The 15,984-nt window shown below is 37.2% G+C and overlaps 1 protein-coding gene across 4 annotated transcripts in view; it reads right to left on the minus strand.

Annotated features, from left to right (window-relative positions):
- Positions 1-1,944: 1,944 nt before the first annotated feature.
- The window catches only part of IPO5 (importin 5), a 56,440-nt gene continuing 42,400 nt past the window's right edge, over positions 1,945-15,984 (minus strand). For all 4 annotated transcript variants that reach the window (XM_077855147.1, XM_077855145.1, XM_077855146.1 and 1 more), the window contains 13 exons: positions 15,293-15,511; positions 14,203-14,286; positions 12,712-12,844; positions 12,503-12,624; positions 9,856-9,952; positions 8,506-8,678; positions 7,416-7,527; positions 7,274-7,329; positions 6,142-6,264; positions 5,155-5,374; positions 4,208-4,436; positions 2,697-2,838; positions 1,945-2,089 (listed from right to left, as the gene is read on the minus strand). In XM_077855147.1, coding sequence (XP_077711273.1) covers positions 2,003-2,089; positions 2,697-2,838; positions 4,208-4,436; positions 5,155-5,374; positions 6,142-6,264; positions 7,274-7,329; positions 7,416-7,527; positions 8,506-8,678; positions 9,856-9,952; positions 12,503-12,624; positions 12,712-12,844; positions 14,203-14,286; positions 15,293-15,511 — 1,797 coding nt within the window. In that variant the 3' untranslated portion in view covers positions 1,945-2,002. The remainder of the gene's footprint in view (positions 2,090-2,696; positions 2,839-4,207; positions 4,437-5,154; positions 5,375-6,141; positions 6,265-7,273; positions 7,330-7,415; positions 7,528-8,505; positions 8,679-9,855; positions 9,953-12,502; positions 12,625-12,711; positions 12,845-14,202; positions 14,287-15,292; positions 15,512-15,984) is intronic.

The following is a 15,984-nucleotide window of genomic DNA, read 5'->3' on the forward strand; positions in this document are numbered from 1 at the left end:
TTTCAGGATCATGTCACATGAGCGGCCTTCAATACCAACCTTTCCTGATGAATTCAATTTCAATTACATGTTTCTCTACATTTATCCAGAAAGGTGGATTTGTACCCTTTTATTTCTTCCTTCAGGGATCTTACCCACTCTTCACTCGTCCATTTTATGACTTTCCCATAATGTTTAATTAAACCAGAAGCTATGAGAGTCATATTCCTAAGTGGTTAGCACAGAACTCTGCAGACACTAGATTCTCCACAAGTCTGCAGCCATTCTCCAACCACACTTCCATCTCAATTCAGGCAAGTGTGCCACATTTTTAGTTTTAAGTGTAGTAATAATTTAAATTAAAAACAAAAGTGAAACTGTGATAGGCATCAGTACACAAACTGGCTTTTCAAACTCTATGTAAGAAAGCACAAAGAAGTTGTCTCGACACATTTTACTCCAACAGAAATACAGGGTATAAAGTAGCTCCAAACATTGCTCCCCACACATTACAAAACAGTTGAGGTGCCCACTGAAAGCAATGTCTGTGCTGGTGAAGTCATTCAACGTTGTTCTGCCAGTTACTGAAGCTTCTCCGGGCTACCAATGTTGTGCTGAAAACTGAAAATGTATTTGAAGGTATGGTATCTGCTACCAAGTGAACCATCTTAAGATAATTCATTTTTTCTATTCCATTTCAGATTTAGTTTTAATAAAGTAATGCAAATCACTTAAAGAAAAAATCTTTAATTTTAAATTCTGATCTAATGCATAAAATTCATTTTTGTATCACGGTTAAATTTAGTACAAACTATAAAAATGTTAACACTGAAGTTTCAACAGAAATCTACTAAGACCCCTTAGAAAAATTATGTAAAGAAACAACAGCAAGTCATTTACTGGTATGAGGTTAACACACAAAGAAAAAAAATTCACACATTTTCCTGAATTTACCAGTAAATAATTTTAGGCATAATATTTATCATAAAATTAAAAGTTTGAAAGTTGTGTGTGGCTCCATATCAATTATAATTTGCAGTGAAAATACTAAGCCAAATCTTTTTTATCTACCAGAACGATCCTAATTTAAAAAAAACTATTGGTCAAAATTTGCAAGCCTTAAAAGGATACCAATCATGAAGGAATAGATATATAACTTAGCTTAAATTAAAGTGGAAAATGGTAAAAACTAGATGCTTTTAAAGTTCAAACTGCACAAGGAAAATACTGGGGGAAAAGAAAACACTCAAAGCCATAGTTACTACTCTAAAAAAATATTAGCTTATTCTTATATTAAAAACATTAAATGAATCAAAGCCAGACAGTACTGAATTTTTACACAAACTTCTTTCGTATTTCAATGTTGTTTATTGAGGAGTGAATGAGAGACTACTGCCAGACATGCCAACGACACTTCACATTCAAGGACTGGAAGCTGAAAAGCTTTCCAAATTGAGTCACTGCATCAGCCTTTTGGGGAAAAACCCGAAAGTGACATCAAATATGACATCTTCATGCTTGTTTTTGTCTTCAGCTTTTTTTTTCTTTTTTCAATTTTTAGATCTACTAGTTTGTTGGGTAGAAGGCTTCTTTCTACCCTTGAGAAAGACTCACACTCCAATTAATAAAATTAACACTAGGTGTAGAGCAAATTGTTTTAACACACATCTATGCTGAATAGCTGATCTTAAAGCTGTTTTGTCTTAAATTTCATTATGTCTAATGAGAAAACTTAATTTTACTTCCCTTTCACCTTCACGTGAGTGGCTTATCACCAATAGAAAAATACTCTTCAGTGCTACCGTAGGGCTTACGGGGAACCTCTTCAGTGGTACGATAGAAATCCTTTCAAACACCACTCTGAAACCCAGTGCTTCTCTTCCCACTCTTGGAGCTTTGCAGAAGAATGGCCTAGACAACACAACTCTACCGTCCTCTTTTGCTCAAAAACAAAACAAAGAAACCTAAACAAAAGGGTAAACGTTTATTTGGAGTTAGTTTTCTGGTGGTGATATTAAGGCCCTCAGGCAGAGTTCAGGAGTTCCTGTATGGCTGCCTGCTGCTCAGGACTGAGCTGTGCTATGCACTCGGTCCACAATCCTCCAGAAGTCTAGGAAAAAACAGTTTCATAGATTTAGATTCAGTGAAATGGTCATCTGGAAGGATTTTACTAATCATCATTAGGTAGACTATAATAATGCCAAATACTTTCTTCTGAGGTAGTTTCATGATTATCATTATAAAAGCAAGACACCTGGTTCCATTTATTTAAAGTTCATTTACACTAAGTTTTCTTCATTCAATCTGACCTGATAAAGCTACACTAGATAGAGAACACTGTCAAGTAAACAATACATTAGAATTCAGGAAGCATAAATCATTGAAAAGATTTTGGTAGCTGACGGCTTATTTACTATTAAAATCTCTTTTTTTATTTGAGTAAATGCAAAAAACCCCTAGAAGACATGTATGTGTGAGTAAGTACCAATTGCAAGGTTCAAAATGTCTCAAGTTTAGGACAAATATTTTAGTGGTAATAAAAAAAATGAGAACATATAGACAGATTTTATATTAATTTGAAACTCAGAGACAAAGAATATAAAAATGAAAACTGGTACCTATTTCTTTTTTTTTTTAATACAGGAAAAAAAAAACCATAAACACCTCCCAAAAAACTATTTTATTTCCTCTTCCCCAATTTAAGCAAAACAGCTTACCTGTACTTGACGAACTACATTAGCCAGACGTTTGGCACAAGGATCTTCATGTTTAATTGCCTCATGCATTTCTCCTTCTGCAATTATACTGAATATTTTGGGCAGATTGGTATTGTTTGGGCCAAGAACGATGGGGTGATTACTGACCAAAGAGAATAAAGCAATTATAAATGAAAATTATAAGGAGAAATCACTCAAGCACTCATACTTTCCTACATGCTTCCTCCAACATGGAATTTTGTTACAAAGTTTTTATAAGATTATTATGCATTCACTAAAATCAAATTCAGTGGGAGTAAAAACAGCTAATTTTATTTATTAGCTCTTCAGTGCTTTCCCATGTAAATTAAGAACAAAATACTTGACTCATCTTTCAGGTTTGTTTTAAGGGCCAAAAAAGAATAGAACGTTCTAAGTGCTTTATAAATAATTTGTAACTTATTTAAGGGGGAAAAAAAAGCTTTACTAAGAATAAACTTCTTAACATGTATTTTACTTACACGTGGGAAAGTGGTTTCCAAATAAATTTGAAGTTCAAAAGGATTTAGGGGCATTTCAAGAGTAATCTGGGAAATAAACTTTAAGCAAGTTTAATGGAAAGAAGCATAATAGTAAATTTAACTGGAATTCTAGTCTTTCATTAAGAAACTTTCAGAAGTCATTTCCAAGGGAGATGAGATGATCAAACAGAATGATGGAGACCTGGTGGCTTCAGAGACAGGAGCAGATAAGGAGTGTACAGTCTCCAGGATGGCTATCACATCCCTTAATGATAGTTCTCCATGGGAACACTCAAACACAACATTTGTGCAAACTTGAACTGAAACAGGCACGATGGAATACACTTGCTGGCCTATTTCTACAAATTCCAGGAGAGTAGTTGTGGCTCTTGGAGCTATTCATGAATAAAAGCAGTAATTAACAGCGACAGAGCCTAGATCTGACTAATATTTAGAACTTGGATATAGAAAAACAGATAACCAAAGAACACGCCTTTGATTTGATAGCTTCTATAGCCTCCAGGTTGTTGCAATTCTTTGATATCCTCATGAACACAAAAGAGCACTAATATTGCCAGAGCCCAAGGCCAGATTTTGATTACCAGTCTGGAATACTTTCCTTATACTGCTGATTCTTGAATCCAAAGAAAAAACCCAGAATTTAAGAGGGTCAAATAATGGCATGAACAACAAACCTACTTTAATCTTATTCTACTAATAAGTGATGTATGTCAATCATACCTCAGTAAAGCTGAAATTTCAAAAAATCTAAAGCCAAATAAAAACCAGATTAACGGGGTGGATGACAACATTAAAAGGGAACCTTCTTAAAAACATTATGTTCTACAATGCCTTATCTGTTGAATTTAATTCCATAAAAAAAGTCAAAATTAGATCTAATTGTAAGGCAGTGTTAATTGTCCTACAGTTTAAACATCTGAGGGCTGTGCACAGGAAACACTATTTTAAATAAAGAGGAAAAAAATAAGGTCTATTTGTCCCTTTTCTTACCTTTCAATCAAGTCACACAGATAATTGAAAGTCTGAACAGCTTCTTCTTTGTCTTCATGTAGTGGAAGCCAAGACAACCAATGTGGCAGGACTTCTTCAACATTTACACAGTCCGGTTTGAATTTCATAATTTTTCCTACTGCTGAGATGCAGTTCTCTGTAGCGTTGACATTTTCTTTGGTCTTAGAATCGGCAGACTGAATAACTCTTACCAGCAGTGGAAGTGCTTCTAAAATAAGCAATTGCAAGAAGGTCAGTTAAAATCTCACATTCTTATGCCAAATTTCTTTTTTTGCTTTGACTGTATCAATTATAGTGAAGAATTAGTAAGGTGTAACACATGACATGTTTTGTTCTCTTGGCTGCAGAACCAGACCTAGAGTAAAGAAAGGCAGCAGGCTGCCCCCACTCGGCCAGGAGTGCCAGCACTCTACTAAGACTACACGAAGTTGGGAGCCCCCAGATTTACAGTCCTCACCTCAGGGTATTTAAGCCTTTAAAAGCCTCTCTATATTTCTGCACTAACCGTACAGGGACCCCAGTATGTTTTCAAAGTCCTATGCTAGGGGTGCCTGAATAGAGCCCCTGTGCTGGGTGGGGAATCTGCTTCTCTCTTTCCCCTCTGTCTCTCCCCCTGCTCATGTGTGCTCTCACTCTTCCATATAGATATAATCTTAAGGGGAAAAAAAAAATCCTATGCTGCAGCTGGGGTATAATGCCCAAACCCTGAATGAACTGTACTCTGGAGGGCAGGAGTGGTGAGGCTCAGATTTCATCCAAACTTCATTTCCATTTCTATGAGAATAAAGGCCAATTCATTTGCACTATAGGTGAGAGGTTTGAAAAAGGGAAGAATACAATAAAAACAGCTATATAATATTTGGAAGTGTAGAAAAGAGAAGAAGGAAATGATAAAAGGGATGCCTATAACCAACAAATGAAAGTACCTGTACAAAAAGGACGATAGTTATCTCCACCATACTGTGCCATGACTCCCAGGCCATATGCAGCTGCTTGCCTGACTTCTGGGCTGTTGTCACATACATATTGGAGCATCGGCCTTAAGAAATATTCTGCATATTTAAATGAGGCTGGACTACAGTGTTCTATGACATCATCAAAGATGCACAATCCCCATTGTCTGTCTGGCCATGGTCTATGTGGACACTATAAAAGAGATAATCTTTTAAGCTCTGAATACTGGAGTACATTAAGAATGTAAAAAAAAAATTCTCTCTAGACTATCAGCTTATACATGGATATTCCTGTTACAAACGATGAAAAACAACACAGTAATAATCACTTTTTGTAACAATCCTCAAATTACAACACAGATTTAATGAAGTACAAGTTTGAAAGACTTTGTATGATTTTCTAAAGAATCTCACCATGACATTACCACATACCAGAACCACCAGCAGAAGCAGCAAGATACGTATATTTCCTTTATAAAAAACGTGCTGCATTACCAAATACAATGCAAAATTAAAAGCCAAAACAAGACAAACTCCTATTGGTTGCTTTTCATGCATATTTTAAAAACTGAATACATAAGGCCATCATCCACAATAAACGACTACTGGTTGTACATAACAAGGATTTTAACTGAATCCTCTAGGTTCCACTAAAAAAAAGTAATCATTTTGTTAATTTAGCAGGACACACATAACCTCAAATAATGAAAAGTCATTTGTATGTCTCTGGAACACATTGTAATTTAATCGAACTACGGAAAAGTTAATTAGCCAACCATAAGCATATATTAAGTGAGAAAGTATCAACGGCAATGCAATAAACTTGATAAAATTAAAGATCTACTCTGAAAATTATGATTTCTAAGACCCATTTTAACCTGAAAGTGTGTTTTCAAGTGCTACACTGAAAACATCCCAGGCAACTACCTAAAATAACGGTCAAAGAAAGGCAACACTTACAATGAGGTTGACAATTAACGGAAGCAGCTGTTCAAACCATGGTAACACCTTTTCCTTGTAGCTACTGAATATTGAGTGTAAAATGTCTGACACTTTGGTCAGAATATAAACATCATTATCATCCTAAAACCAAAAACAAAACAAAAAAAACGCGTAACACCCATATGTATTAAAAAGCATCTCCATTATGACCAACAGTTACATTTATTTTTTAAAAGATCTAAGAAATTTCTCATCACTTCTTCAGGGCACAGGAAAGAGTCTGGAGACCGCAGTAACCTTGATGATTGGGGGTCACGTCTCCTATCTGCTATCGGTAGATTAAAGGTGTGAGCAAATTTGTACTTATCCCAGAGTTTTCTGGAAACGTACTTAAATACTGAAGTTCTGTGTTTTTACTTTAGCATTATTTTTTGTTTTCTGAAAGAATGTTTCTAAGTTTGGAGCAGACTGGTGAAAGGATGTGGGGTCAATTACTACATTTCATCCTTGGGAGCAATGTGTGTGAGCATGTGAGCACCTCACGCAGAAATGGGATGACCTGCACATGTTAGCATGGGTCCACCAGGATGGCCACATGCCACACTCTGGGCCCTAAATACACAGGTGAATGAGGAGAAAATGGAGTAACAAGGTGAAGATGACTTACATCGACCACTCTAGGTGTAGCATTTGTAAGAAAACCTGCATTATTCTGTGGTACGGTAGAAAGACAGCTGATGTTACAAAATGATCTGGCCTTAAGTCCTAGATTGTCAACTGTGTGTGGCTCCAGTTGGTCATTTAACACCTGAGTTTGAGTTCACTTATCTTTAAAATGCTGAAGGCACCACCAAATAAAAAGTTACTGAGAGGAGTATGTAAAATACTAGGTGAACCTATAAGTGCTGTTATGTGTGAGGTACTCCAACAAAAACTCTCCCATAACATCCAAAACACAAATAAGCTAACTTCAATTACTTATTTCTCTCAATTAGTATATGCAATATATGTTAGATTCTTCTGCTGGAAAGTACTGATAATTACCATCAGAATGACAAGTCAGATAACGAACTTTCTAGAAACTTAAGCATTTAAAAATCTTCCAGATGCACGTGATCATATAAATTAGGTTCTGAAGGGAATAATTTACCTCATCTTGTAGTGACTCTTCCACCTGCTCATCATAGTCTTCATCTTGTCTTTTAACTAAAACACACCCAAATAAATGTCTTTTTAAATATTGCCAAAATGGTCAAGGATTACATTCAGAAATAAAAGTGTGGAAAACTTACCTTGCCGCAATTCTTGATTTTTAAAATGTTCTTCGAGTTTAGCTTTCAATATTCCTCCTAATTCTTCAAAATGTTCATTATTAAGGCATCCATCTCCCATGACTTCAATGCACTACAGTGAAATGAAGGAAAGCAAGCAGGCCATGGGATTTAAGTTTTAAGAGTCAAAAGTTAAATTCCATTAAGAATCACATGGAAGCATGAGAAAAATTAACATAACTCGGTACCCTGGAAGACTAATGACTAAATGAGTAGTTAATACTTGGTGTGTTGTGTTACAATGACAGTACTTCAAAAAGAATTTAAACAGCATTATTTGAAACATGTCCTGAGCGTATCTTAAATGCTGGGCATTACAATTAGGTGCTGAGGTCTCAAAGATAGAGCAGAGCATCCAGCTCCTAAGGAGCTTAATCACCACACGCATACTCTACACAAACATAGCTGGAGAAAGGCCAAGCAGCATGAGCTGGGGTGTGTGTGTGTGTGTGTGTGTGTGTGTGTGTGTGTGTGGCACTAAGGCCCAGCAGCATGCATTCTTTGGAAAAATAGAAGAAAACTCAACTGCAGGAGTGTAAAAGGGGACAAACACTGGTGATGAAACTTTAAAACGAACTGTGGAGCAGGTAGGCCATGGAGCTAACCAAGAATATGGGAAGTGGAGTGACAAATTATGAGCAAGTTCATGCTCAAGCAAAGGAGAATGAACTGGAAGGGAGAGAAAGGAGAGAGACTTCTGGAACAATCCAAGGGAGGTTATCTCAGCACAAAGGTAATGCGAAGAGCAGAAGGACTCAAAACAGAATAGGACAGAAACTATGTATGTGCTGGAAATGAGCCAAGATTCTGGAGCTGGATTATCAGGTAAATGATGGTGGAAACTAACCAAGAATGGACTGTAAGAGCAGCTACTCTGAAAAAAACAAACACAAAAAGGACAACACCAAAACATTAAACTAAAAAAGAATTAAACATTACTGGTAATTAAGAATCATTTGTTATAGCACAAAAAGATTCAATTTTATTTATTTAGCAAGACTAATAAATGAACACACAACCTTATACATATTTTTAAGAGAAGAATATTTACCTTTGCAAAGGAGTGCATTATTTCCGAGAGGACATCTGAATCTGGTTCGGTGCCAATGGCCTTGATTAGAGCATCACACATAAAATGCCACATCTGTGTGAGATACTCAGGGCCACGAACTCTTGCACATTCCAAGAGAAGAGGCATGGATTCTGCTGCTGCCACTCGAACACGTTTATTGTTAAGGAAACGTGATCACTATTCTTAGATCCGCTTAGTGTAATCACTATCCTCAAAAGATCGTTCTTATCACTTTGCTTATGTAAATGTTAAAGTGCTCACTGAGCGCCAGATAACTTGTTTATCTGAGATTGCAATACAGGAGCTTATGTTAAATAGAGCGTGTGTATAAAAACAGACATCTCCCTACCCATTAAGACTTATCTCTTATCTTTTCTGTCACCTACAACACAGCAGCAAGACCGAAAGGTGAAAGGATCTGGGATCCTTAAGAGCAGGTCTCAAGATGTTCCTATCCCAAAACTTTAGGCAATATGTTTCTAATAAATGGAACCAAAGCTATGATTTTCCTGGGAAAATGAATGAGGACCTCCTCCTGTCAGAGCCTTTTCAGTTTGCAAGGAAGATCAAGATGCCCTTCCCTATCTAATATCATTTATAAAATCAGGTCGGGAGATTTCCTCTAAAAAAGACTTCTTTGTCCTCTGGCATCATGGTATATTTCTGTTGGGCAAAAGTGGTCTTCTGTAAAGGATGCCACTATGGGATACTGCATGAAAAACTACAACACAGGGGCTCTGCACTCAGGCAGATCTGGGTTTAGGTCTGGGCTCAAACACTGTTGAGCTGTCCTTTATTTCTTCTTTAAATCTATGTATGAAACTGTGTATGTAAAGGCATAAAAATGTTTCTAAATGTATTAACTACTATTATCATGTTGAGAAGAGAATATTTAACATGCAGATTTATCAAGAAATGTTTCTCCCCAAAGGTGGTATCCATGTTTGAAATGTAGAGCTATGCCACAGAAAGTTATCAGTGGGTCTCTAATGTATTTAGAATGGTCTTAGTTGCTTAACATCATCAAAAGATATTTGAGAAATGTAGCAATTATATACAAATGTAAACATTTGCTAATAAAATATCAATTCTTAAAATCTTTTAGACGTTCACAGAAAAAGCTGTTAACTAAGACAGGTAAAGTTTTCTTCTTCATGTTTTTGGCAAAAGCAAAAAAACCATGAAACTAAAGCACATGAAAAACTGAAGTTTATAATCTTATAGTTAGTGCAAAGAATAAAGGTGACACAGGCTTCGGTTAACACAAAGTCTAATACTTGAATAAGCTATAATTTAACTAATTGTTTTGTGTTCAAAGTTGTAGGATATCATCATGGAAATAAAATTTCAGTAGAGGGACCATCAGTTTGACAACCTGTTCAGTGTATTCCACAAAGCCTTCCTTCAACTCTTTAGCATAGCAAACCTGAAAACAAAATATTGGAAAGAGAAATCAAATCAAGATCCATGTTAGTTTTTAGGTATTAGTATTTAACAAATAGAATCCTAAGGACCACAGGATGCTGTACCCTGACTAGAAATACATTTAAAGCTGCATGCAGAGGGGTGCCTGGGTGGCTCAGTTGGTTAAGCAGCTACTTTTAGCTCAGGTCATGATCTTGGGATCCTAGGATCAAGCCCCATGTCGGGCTCCCTGCTCAGTGGGGAGTATGCTTCTCCCTCTGCCCCTCCCCTCAATGCCTGTAACAAGCTCTCTAGCTCTCTAATAAAATCTTTAAAAAAACCTCAAAAAACAGATATAGGGGTGCCCAGGTGGCTCAACTGGTTGTGTCCAACTCTTGATTTATTTACATTATGATCACAGGGTCCTGAGATTGAGCCCTGTGTTTGGCTCCACACTGAGCGTGGAACCTGCTGAAGATTCTCCCTCCCTCTCCCTTCTGCTCCTCCCTTCCAGCTTGTCTTCTCACTCTCAAAGAACCAAACCAAACCAAAAACTAAAAATGTAACTGTAGCCTATCTGTTCTGTCTGCAAACAGGCTGTTATTTTTATTTAAAAAAGGAAAAAAAAAATCGGGATGCCTGGGTGCCTCAGTGGTTGAGTGTGTCTGTCTTTGGCTCAGGGCGTGATCCCAGGATCTGGGATCAAGTCCTGCATGGGGCTCCTTGCAGGGAGCCTGCTTTTCCCTTTGCCTGTGTCTCTGCCTCTCTCTCGGTGTCTCTCATGAATAAATAAATAAAATCTTAAAAAAAAAAAAATTTCAGGGGTGTCTGGGCAGCCCAGTCAGTTGAGCATCTAGCTCCTGGGTTTCAGTTTAAGTCATGATCTCAGGATCAAGCCCTACTTCAGGCTCCATGCTGAGTGGGAGGTCTGCTTAAGTAGTCTCCTTCTCTCCCTCTGCCCTACCCCTCACTCTCTCTTTTAAATAAATTAGTAAATCTTTTTTTTTTTTAAGATTATACTTTTTTACTCATGAGAGACATACAGAGAGGCAGAAACATAAGCAGAAGGAGAAGCAGGCTCCCCATGAGAAGCCTGATGCAGGACTCGAGCCCAGGACCCTGGGATCAGACCCCTAGCCGAAGGTAGACGCTCAACCACTGAGCCACCCAGGTGTCCCAATAAGTAAATCTTAAAGAAAAAAAAAATCATTTCAGCAGTGAAACAGAAAAACAGAACTGTTTATTTATTTTGAGAGAGAGAGCACATGAGAATGGAGGTTGGGGGAGAGGGCAGGAGAGGGAAAGAGAGAATCACAGGCTGGCTCCATGCCCAGCACAGAGCTTGATACAGCTTGATCTCATGACCCCCACACCACCACCCGAGCTGAAACCAAGAGTCAAATGCCCAAGTGACTGAGACACCCAGGCGCCCCTGACAGTGCTGTTTTAAAAACCATTGTTTCAAAAAAAAATAAAATAAAAAAATAAAAACCATTGTTTCTTTACTTTTTCCCACTACATTAAAAGATTTGATAGTTCTGAGATGTGACATAATTGCTCTCTACTTGAGAAAGATACCAGAAAAACTCAAAATGTTTATAAATTATTGTAGGTATAAATATTTATAGAATATAGTAAGTACTGATGATAAGCAAAAGTTCAAGAAATACAAGTTTAAATGACTTAGAAAACACAACGGTGCTTTATTAATACAAGATAAACTGTAAGCAATTAATTTTTATTTAGACTTATTTAACTGCTAAATTTGTAATCTGAAACCATAACTTAATTCTTTTAAAAAATATATTGTCCCTGTCTATAGGGGGGAAAAAAACTCAAAGAGAACTTACACACAAGACCCTAAATACTATAAAGAGATAATCATTGCAAACATTTTGATGTCCCTACCATGTTTATATTTTTATATAAGTGAAACCATACCAGTTTTATTTTCAGTATCATGAGCAAATTTCTGATCATTCACTCAAAAAGTAATCCTTTGTCATCGTATCTACTATACATTAAACACAAAACAGACAAAAGTCCTTGCCCTCATGTAGCTTTGTATCAGCCGTGTAATAGTCTAGGGTATCGTATTATTATCTTCCTAAGAGCAGGCATTTAAGCTGCTTCTTTTTTTTGTTGTTGTTAGAAACAGAATAGAATCAGAAATAGAAATTTATGTATATGATTTTTTTACGGTTTATTTATTTGGATAAGAGAAAGAGAGTAAGCAAGGGAAGGAGGAGAGGGAGAGAATCCTCAAGCAGACTCCCTATTGAGCATAGCAGGCTTGATCCCAGGGCCCTGAGAGTTCATGACCGAAGCTGAAATCAAAAGTTGGCTGCTTAAGTGACTGAGTGAGCACCCAAGTGCCCCACCTATATGATTTCTTTATCCAGAAGTAGGAATGTTGGGTCAAAAGGTTTCTACCTTTTACTTTTTAAAGAATATATTCTTGCTCATTAAAATAACTTCTTTAGCATCTACAGAAAAAATGCCTTGAGAAATATTTATGTATGTGTTATGGGAAGTTGTCAACTGAAATTTGGTAAACACTGTACACACTCACCAGCATCTGACAAGCAGTAGACTTTTCTTCCAATCCTGCAGTCTTAATACCAAAACTCTGCTGATCTCCAAGGTTCACAAATTCCCAACCATCATCGTCACTCATATTCTCCATGTCTTGGGCTATTAACAGAGAAGAAAACAAATTTATGTTAAAAATAGTCACAGAGATGAATTTTATGACTGCTATGTCTTCATGAAGACACCTACTATCTAAAAGGGCTACTTCAGGCTTAATCGAAGCAGTCTTCATTAAAGGCCCCATAACCACTGGAAGGTACTGCTGAAATTCTTTTCCAAGAATTTTGCACATTCTGGCCCATGCTGATATCATGTAAGAGATCTGGGGGAAGAAATTAAAATTGACTTTAAAACAATGGGTAAAAAGATATCACAGAGAAAGCCATTTCCCTATTTTATAGAAATAATGTTTCATTTTACATTCATATCTCTTTTAGACAGAAGTACATTTTCTAAGGTCATATACTTAAAAACATTCAGAAACAACAGAATCATTGTGAACCTTTACCCTGGGATACAGACAGCAGGCGAGGCAAAAGAGAAAGACCAGGACCGTGTTTTATTTTCTCTTACTTTCAAAAAGCAATATACGGTTATTCTCTAATACCTGGACCACATAAATAAAACCCACTTAATCATACCAACTCCTAGGCATTACCTTTTGAAGGTAGGAACCTATTTTATCTGTATCCTTACTGCCTAGCATTCTATGTATTAAACATTAACACCCAAGAAACAAAACATCCCTTTCTTCCAGCTATTTTAATTTTTCAAAGTGGTTGGGTTATGTTTAAGACACCTCTTCTACTACTATGTTTACACAGTCTTAATCACCTGCAAATTACCTATAGAGAATCTAGTTCTAATTTATCATCTCGATAACTGAGAAAGGGATTTTTTACTTTCCAATATAACTACCTCATATTCATTCATACACATACTACCCACTCCTACTCTAAAACGAAACAGAACAAAACCAACTTTAAGTTTATGGGAAACAATTACAGCATGGCCGTATAAAGTCAAAACGTAATTCAGCAGCTATTTATGGAATGCCTGTTACACTTTAGGCATCGTAAATACTATTAGGATTATGACACACAATTTACACCCCAGGGTCATAAGGACATAGTATCAAGTCTCACACAGGATGTGAAATATGAGCAGAGGTTAGTCAGGCTGAGTGGGGGAGGGGGTCTAAGTGAAACAAATGTTTGTTCACGGCAGAAAGAAAAGCAGAGCATGTTCTAAGATTGTTAGGTTTCTGTACTTCTTTTTCAACAGGGGAGGGAAGTCATGTGGCACTGAGAAGGTTGGGAGACATCCAAACAAAGATGTCTCATAAGTTGTTGGATAAATAAATCTTGAATTCAGAGAACGACCTGGAGGTCACAGCATACAGAGGAAGACTGAAGCCACAATGTAAATGACACTGCTCAGCAGCTAAGAGGGCCTAGGACAGAACCGTAAGAGCACCAAAAAAAATTGAGAATCTTAGAGGGGGCAGCTACAGCAGGCTGACAAAAAGGTGGTATGAGAAGTGAAGGAAAACCAGTGAAGAATGTCTCTGAAACCAGGGGTTATCTCAAGAAGCCTATTAATTTCTTTGTCGAGTTCATTAACCTTGCATTAGCCACAACTCCTCAATGGATCAAGGCGAATGTGTCCAAGCTGCTTTACCTGAGGATCATCATCTTCCATATCACTGAAGTCTGTCTGGGTCTTCAATAAGAGCTGCATCACATCTGATGCATCTTGCATGAACTAGACAAAAATATTTGAGAAAATCAACACCAGTGTTACCATTACATTATCCACATGGGTCATAACTCCTCAGACAAGGGTTACACTCAAAGATGTTCATCTATATATTACACAGACTTAGTGCTCTTTCTAGAAAAATAGATTCTTCAATGAAGGTCAGGGTTAACTGCAGTGTAAAGGTATTTCTAATGACATAAAGTTTTGTTCTATGGTTTGTTATTTCCAGCAGTAAAAAGATAATCGAATTCCAGAAAGAAAATTTTAGACTGCTCTCTAGAACTATATCATTTTCATTTAACTCTGTATAGTTCTAGCAATCTCCCTTGTGTAGACAGTGTGTTTCAAAGACAGTTTGAAAGCCAGATACATAGAGTATGGAACACAAAAATGTTTTACTGGTTAGCTTCTCAGTATCCCACAGAAAACTATTTATAAGTTAATACTGATGGTTTTGGAGGAGACCAATCAGAGAGGTTCTAATGTTGACAGTTCTGAGAGTTAGAACCCGGGGTGGGGGTCAATGACAAAGAAACTTCCTTTGATTGGCTTTGACAACTCTGAGGTGCTGGCTGGAAGGAAAATATGCTGGTGAACAGTCCTTGCTAATTATTTTTCTGAAGTGTTATATGCATATAGAATTTCTATCTCGGGACACCTGATGTTTTTTGGATTAACAAGAAATCAAGTGGAACGTTTCCAAGTACATGTTTAAATGGGTGAAACTAAACATATGATCTTGAACTCCACATACCTCCCAGGAGAAAGACTGTAAATGTGGTAGGAAAGGGGGGGTGGTTTCAAGAGCATAACTGAATTAAGAAAAAACTTAATATTAACACTGATAAAATGAATTTCCATACAAAGTAGGAGTGACAGAAGAGTAAGATGATGGATAAAAACAAGTATCCAGAAAATCATTTATCAGAATTAAAGGCTCTCTAGTACCTTCAATGCCTCCACAGCCAAATTACATATAGTAAATTCAACCTTGGAATAAATTACTTACTTTTTCCTTCCCAACGGCCAGACCAATGAGGCTGATGCACTCAATAGTTTTTCCTCTGAGAAGTCTGAGTTCCTTTTGAACTGCATTCTCGACAATGTGCTTTAGTGATGGCATAAATAAGTCATAGTAGGGGACAAATTTTTCCTCTGCAGTATCTGCAACTGACGCGATAGAGGTCACAACTTGTTCCAACACTAACTTGGTGCCTTTCTGAATCAACTAGAAGGAAGACACACAAAACAAATCATGGAAATGAAGAGGCTGGAAGACATGTCCCCTGATAGTTCTCAAACACTTCTCTGAAACAGCAAGCTGAGACCACCCTTCAGCAGCCTGAGTGGAGACCACAGGTTCTGGAGCAGACTGAAGAGTCCCTGTGGAACTACTGAGAGAGGATCTCCTTGCTTCTCTGTTAACAAAGTGCTCCCTCCTCATGTTGGCCTTGTCTCAGAGCAACTAGTGCTTGAGCACAAATTAGATTCCTCTTCCAATTTCTGTATCCCCAGCTTTGTGCCTTTCTTAGTCCTTTTTCCTCGCTTACTCCCACTTAGTGCTGTCCTACCATATGTGGAGAGAACTCCCTTTACGGTCCATTCCTTTACCTTCCCTGACTCTCCCTAGAAGGTACCACTAACACCACCACTGGTGCCAGAGCTCTCCTGCACACTGTTTTACTATCTGGTGAGACCGAT

The sequence above is a fragment of the Canis aureus genome, chromosome 17, assembly GCF_053574225.1.
Source record: "Canis aureus isolate CA01 chromosome 17, VMU_Caureus_v.1.0, whole genome shotgun sequence".
Classification (NCBI taxonomy): Eukaryota; Metazoa; Chordata; class Mammalia; order Carnivora; family Canidae; genus Canis; species Canis aureus.